The following is a 6,628-nucleotide window of genomic DNA, read 5'->3' on the forward strand; positions in this document are numbered from 1 at the left end:
GGGACAGAAAGGACCACCCGATGCTGGTCCAGTTCTAAAAGAAACATGTCTCCATGTCAACCCCTGATCTGAACCAGTTGAACCTGTCCCAGGGAAGAAGGGGTTCAGACCGCAGAGGTTGCCGGTGAAGAGGATGATGGGGCCATGGCATGGACAGGATCCCCAACAGCAGAGTCTTCCCAAAGAACACGGCCATCTACGCAGGGAATTTTGGGAATTATTGGAAAACTGCTGGGTATCAGTAGCAGACGAATTGGGTGAGCATCTGAAGCAGCTTTCATGTGATGAAGCTGAGTCTTCTCTGAAGGGACTCAATTATCTTTCAATGGCTCTCTCTGCCTCTACTCTGACCTCCCTCAAGTCTTGTCACCCTATTGCAGGCATAATACTTTTTTCAAAAAATAACTAGGTGTGCAGGTGGACACACACAGTACCTAGCTCAGCCAGGAAGAAGCAGCAACACTCCAAATTCAGCGGCACCCAGATCTTGGCAAAACCCCAGGGTATGCCCCGAATTAAAGGTCCCGATCCATCCAATAAGGCAGTTTGAATTTCTAAATCTTCTCCACCAACCCTTCCCATTTCAACTCAATATCTTTCCAGTCCACCTGCTTCTATGGAGTTGAAAACTTCCAGCCAAGGCAGATGGACTCCAGGTGCATATGGGACACTTTTGAAGCAAGGAAAGTTAAGGTGCAAAGTCACCTTGGAGTGTGGAGGATGAATGGCACTTCCTTGAGTCTGGAAAAGCACTGAGGCTCAAAGTGCCAGCGTGGGGGCCAGTCTGTCATTGTTCAGATGGAATATAGTGACGTTTACAGATGAAAAGGAGCTGATGGTCACAGGAGGCATCATTCCATGACTGAAGTGAGGACATCTTTAAATTGACACAGTGTTCATTGTTCCCAAGATTGTTGGGCTCACCTGGACTCCAGAACCTGTCAAAAAAAAAAAAAAAAAAAAGAAAAATGTATTTCCAATGAAGAAAGGAGTAACTTCAATCCAAGAGTTGGTCCCAGGTGATAATGTCACAAGTTTTTGCACCCAGGCCTGAGAGGAAGGGAATGAGTGAGCTGTCAATCTCTAAGCCTGCTATCATCTCAGATTAGGATTGAACCGGCCCACCTCTCTCATAACTCCACACAAACCACACTAGGACACCTAGATGTAGGCCAGGCCCCCTGCCAAAGCTGGCTGGACAGCCATGCTGCCAAACCCCAGAGGGTACAGAGAGGCCAAAGATATGTCCCACCCCCACAGTCAATTAGTGACAGAAGTGAGCTGGATTTTGGTTCAATGCTCTAGGCACCAGTGGACAGGGAAGAATCACAAACGCTATAGTCAGAGGGAATATTCTCCCAGGCTTCTGCCCTGGCCCTGATTCAAACAAAAGTCAGGCTGGGAAGGAGGGTTCTGGGGGCCTTACTTCATACTCTGGACCTTGTTGAATGGAGTGTTATCCACCCAGTACCATTCCCCTTCACTCCCTGCTTTGGTCAGGCCAATCCAGAAGAAAATCCCGCCTGCTGTCTTGTACAGAAACTCCTGTAGGGAAGACAGAATGAGAAGAGATGCCGCTATCACTCGGAGTTAGAGCACCTGACACTGGGTATTCTTCTCCTGTCCTCAGTGACAGCCCCTGAACCCACAGACACCTGCATACTGACCTTTCTCAAGCTTCTTCCTGTCTCTGCTCAGAGCCCAGAGTCCATCTTCCTAATTGTTTGTCTTTGCCCTGCAACTAACAGACTCAGGACTCAGGCCTTTCTGACCCTCAGGAAGCTGGTGCTAGAGCACAAGAAAGAATCAACTGAACTCCAGAATAGGGACCCTAGGAGACTGGCCCATATAATGATACCTAAATTTAGTGAGCACTTCATATGTACAAGGTACTAAACATTTATATGCATTTACTTGAGTATTGTTGTTTGTTTGAGGCAAGTACTATTATTACTTGTGTTTCATCTGAGACTAGTTAGAGGCAAGATTGGGACTCTAGACTCTGACCCCAGGACCATACTCTTATCTACACTACTACCACACCTTCCAAATGGAAGGGGTTCGATTTCCTGCCTCACCAGGTAGAAGACTTCTTGGGTTCTGTGGTGTCAATAATGCTGTTTACAAATATTTCTGTCTTCTGGGCATCCAGAAAGATGGTTCCTTCCTACCCTTTTTGAAGCTAGGAGTATTACATAATTTGCTTTACAATGAAAATGTGAGTAGAGATGTGTTAATTCCAGGCAAAGCCAATACACAATTTGTCATGTTTCCTTTTCCTGCCTCAGCAATTGTAGAAACATACGTGAGATGAAGTCTCCTTGAGTAATCACAATGAGCAAAACCTCTTGTAGGCCCTTGTTGGACATGTAGTGTGAGAAGTAATTCTTCATTGTTAGGTCACTGATATTTGGGGATTTTTGTCATGGCAGCATAATCTTGCCCATCCTACCTAACACAGCTACTAATATACCTCTAGTAGAAACAACACTCACCTGCTCACTGTCTGAGGTCACTGAGGTCAGGTCTGAATTCCTGGACTTGCAGAACTGCTGGGCGCTGTACCAGGTCTTTGGGACATGAGAAAAGTAATAGAAGTTCTCTTTGAAGTACTTCCAGCCTTGAGAAACCATCTGTAGAATGTCATCTGGAGAACAGGGTGAGAGGTGAACACTGGTGTTCCTATTTCTCTGGGTGCTGGCTAGGTGGGGACACTTAAATTGGATTCCAGAGATAGCAATGAATGGGGCTGGGCTCTAGGATCCTTTAGTCCTTGTTTAGGTATTTGGGGTCAATCCTTCAGATCCTAAAAGTCTGACTGAGGTTAGTAAAGTCTCTGGGCTCAGAGAAGGCAAGTGAGAGAGAATGTTTCTCACGAGATAGAAGCAATTCTCCATTGGCCATCAAGTGGCTGAGACCCTGAGCTCTAGGTAAGAAACATAATGGAAAATAGCTGGGTTTGGGCTGGGACAGAGACTCCCGAATGCCATCTTCTGTGCCTTTGTGTGGAAGCCCAAGTTGGTCCTGGTTCCTTTTCTCCTGAAAAGCCCCTAAGTCCTCCCCAACCCCAATGCTGAGCCCTCTCTTCTTAGCTTTGCAGCCATGTCTATCCTGCTCCTCTTCTGCTTCTGTCCACACACACCAGCCCCAATGGCCTCAGGCTTGAGACCAGCAAGGTCCCATGGGCCACAGATCAGCTTGCAATATTATTTTCTCAGTCACTTACTTTGCTTTTTGAGTAACTTGCTGATGTTCTCCAAACTGCTCTGGAGTCCTCGAACCTTTACATTTAATGTGCTGGCTTTATCCAAATCTCTTTTTAATTCTGGGATCTGGGCATTTAAACTGTCGACTTCCTCCCAACTTGTTGTTAACATCTGGATCTGTGTATTGGCTGCCCTCACACCAGTTTCCAGCCTCCGGATCTGAGAACGCACATGATCCAGGCTAGCATTCACCATCTGGACCTGAATGCCAGTTGCCTTCACGCCAACTCTATTCCTCTTAATTTCAGAACTCAGGGTGCTGATGTTGTCCACACGACCTTTCAGTAACTGGGCATTGGTCTTTACATCTGATAGTGTGCCCATAAACCAGGGATCTGGATTTGAGAAAGTCAAGAGGTCAGTCAAAGGGATTCCTAGGGATGGGGGGGGGGGGGGGGGGCGCTGTTACCAGAGTGATAAAAGGAAGGGAAGAGATGGGCTAGAGTTTCCCAAGGACCCAACCCAAGGGGCTGTTGTTTATCCTACGTTCATTCCTAATCTAGTTACTTAACAAACAACTGATGGCACCTACCATGTGCCAGGAACTGTGGTAGCTGTGAGTAATGCAAAGATTGATAAACATGGGCTCTCTATTAGAAGATCTCACAGGCGACAGAACCAGGAATTATAACCCAGTTCTAAATTTTCTTTAAGTGTTCAGAGCACATTTGGTAATGTGGTGCCCTCAACTACGCCTTTGGCCCCCTCCCTACAAGCCTCTGTGCCCTATCACTTGATTCCCAGCCTCTCCTTCCAAAGACTCCTGCAATGGCCATCAGCGAGGGCAGCTCCACCCCTCCCACATCTGTCCACAGGCTCTTTGTGACCATGAGAAGAGCCAGCCATGCACACTTCTAACTTGGAAGTGACTTCTCCAGAGAAAACAGAAAGAGAGAATTATGAAACCATTTACCCACTTCTCTTTATCCTTCCCATTGTCACACTCTGATTAGGTCAGAGGTTTGGTGCCAGAGAGGAGACCAAAAGTAAACCAAGAGTGCCTGGCCAGTGTAGCTCAGCGGCTGAGCATCGGCCTATGAACCAGGAGGTCACAATTCGATTCCTGGTAAGGGCATATGCCCAGGTTGTGAGTGCAATCCCCAGTGTGGGGTGTGCAGGAGGCAGCTGATTAATGATTCTCTCTCATCACTGATGTTTCCATCTCTCTCTCTCTCTCCCTTCCTTCCTGAAACTAATAAAATATATTTCTTTTAAAACCTCACAAAAGTAAGCCAAGAGGCCTCCAAGCAGAAGAGACTCTGCTCAGAGGCTCCAAGTCTAAGATAAAATATGTCCCAAAGCCACAAAAGGAGAAGACAGATGTCCCCTTCCTCTGCTTGCTGGTGAAAGAGAAAGGCTCTGCCAGCTGCAAAAGCCATGGGCCTCAGCTGGCAGAAGAAGAAAGATAAGCCACACATCCAATGAAGAAGTAGGAAGGCTCCCTTGACATGATCTTCATGGGAACAGGAGAATGAAGAGAGCCCAAAGGGGTTCTTGGGAGGGGAAGAATCCTGGAGATTTGTTGACTTCCTGGTCAAGTTATCCTTCTAGTCATCTGGGGTTGAGTATACAGTTGGGATTCCATCTCTTGTGGAGTCGGAAACATCTTACTCACTGTTGGGACTTCCCACAAAGCTCTCTCTGGATCGAAGGGACATAGAGCTCAGAGAGGGAGGAGAAAAATGACATGGGATAAAGAAATAGATGAATTGCACTGGCTGGTTTTGCTCAGTGGATAGAGCATTGGTCTGTAGACTGAGGGGTCCCAAGTTTGATTCCGGCCAAGGGCACATGCTCTGATTGTGGGCTCAATCTCTCATCATTGATGTTTCTACCTCTATCCCTCTCCCTACCTCTCTGAAATCAATAAAGAAATATATAGTGAAAAGAGCCGAAACCGGTTTGGCTCAGTGGATAGAGCGTCGGCCTGCAGACTGAAAGGTCTTGGGTTCAATTCCAGTCAAGGGCATGTACCTTGGTTGTGGGCACATCCCCAGTAGGGGGAGTGCAGGAGGCAGCTGATCGATGTTTCTCTCTCATCAATGTTTCTAACTCTCTATCCTTCTCTCTTCCTCTCTGTAAAAAATCAATAAAATATAGTAAAAAAAAAAAAAAAAAAAAAAAAAAAAAAGAAGAAGAAATATATAGTGAAAAGAAAAGAAAAAGAAATAGGTGAATGTTTCCTTAGAACAAAGAGTATATCTTTGAGCACAAGCATGCAAGTGCTGATCCCATTCAGAAAAATCTCCCAGGAATTGGGAAAGAAAGAGCAGCAGTTCATTTTATTGAGGACCATGTGAATGCACAAGGAAAGAGGCAAATGAAACGAGGCAAATGAAAAAGCCACAGGCAGGAGAGACCACTGGAGAGCAGGAAAGAGAGGGCTGGATGTTGTGGAAGCTGACTGGCCCTGGAGAAGGAGCTGGCCACATGATGAAGCCAGAGGACTTACAGAGAACAGCCTGCAGCACGACAGAGGTGAGAAGGACCAGTGTCAGGATGATGAAGGCAGCACGAACTGTGCAAAGTTTCCTCAGAACTGGAGACGAATCCATCTTGGGAGGAGGCTCTGTTGGAAGAGAAGACATTTGTTGTAGGGCCAGCAAACTCGGGTTTAGGCAGAGAGCATTGAGCGGGTTCTGAGTAGGGACTGGTGCTTGCCTCGGGGCCAGAGGGAGATGTTCTGTTTATCTACAGAGAAGTGAGCATCGGGGATCTCACTCTCTGCAGCCTTCATCCTGCACTCTTACCCCTGCAAACAGGTGCTTCTGGCCAGCTCTCTCACCAAGGAACTTTTATCTGGAAGAAAAGGGAAGTGAGTCCCACAAAGGATCACCAGGTAATCCCCAAGTTCCCCATTCCTGACTTAGAAACCTTGCCTGGTCTATGTCACATTTTCGGGCTTTCCTCAAAGGTCTGAACTTCCAGAAAGAGGTTATTTGTCTCCTTCTTTTTTGGGGGGGTGTGGGGGGGGGGGAGAGTCTGTTACTTGGATACCTTAACCATCTTGTCCCAAGGCTATCCTACTTCTTTAATCCCCCTCATCCATCATTTATCCACCCGCCCATTCATCCCACAAATGCATATTGACTGCCTTCTAAGTACCAGGCACTGTACTAGGGCTGAGCCACAAAGATGAGTAACTCAGAGTATTTGCACTCAAGCACTTCACAGACTGAAAGGAAAGACAGACCCAAGCAAATAATTTACAATACAGGGTAATGATTATAACAATAGAAGCATATGCATGATTGAAAGGAAGTACAGAGAATGGAGTAAAGGTAAAAAGTTCCAGGTAGAGGGACTGACATATTTAAAAATATAGGGGCATAAGACAGCATGGAATGTCAGGCCAACTGTAA

At 46.5% G+C, this 6,628-nt stretch overlaps 1 protein-coding gene across 2 annotated transcripts; it reads right to left on the bottom strand.

The window, feature by feature from the left end:
• Positions 1-496: 496 nt before the first annotated feature.
• On the bottom strand, positions 497-6,062 carry CD207 (CD207 molecule). 2 transcript variants are annotated; one of them, XM_036435655.1, is made up of 6 exons: positions 5,928-6,062; positions 5,719-5,835; positions 3,227-3,601; positions 2,496-2,647; positions 1,427-1,545; positions 497-938 (listed from the first exon to the last, which is right to left on the bottom strand). In XM_036435655.1, the coding sequence occupies exons 1-6, from the start codon at positions 6,001-6,003 to the stop codon at positions 788-790; spliced, it is 990 nt and encodes a 329-aa protein (XP_036291548.1). In that variant the 5' UTR covers positions 6,004-6,062; the 3' UTR covers positions 497-787. The 2 variants fall into 2 exon arrangements, with proteins under 2 accessions (XP_036291548.1, XP_036291547.1); XM_036435654.1 differs by having other exon boundaries at positions 2,496-2,701.
• Positions 6,063-6,628: the final 566 nt, after the last annotated feature.

This window comes from Pipistrellus kuhlii, unplaced genomic scaffold, assembly GCF_014108245.1.
Source record: "Pipistrellus kuhlii isolate mPipKuh1 unplaced genomic scaffold, mPipKuh1.p scaffold_m20_p_13, whole genome shotgun sequence".
Taxonomy (NCBI): domain Eukaryota; kingdom Metazoa; phylum Chordata; class Mammalia; order Chiroptera; family Vespertilionidae; genus Pipistrellus; species Pipistrellus kuhlii.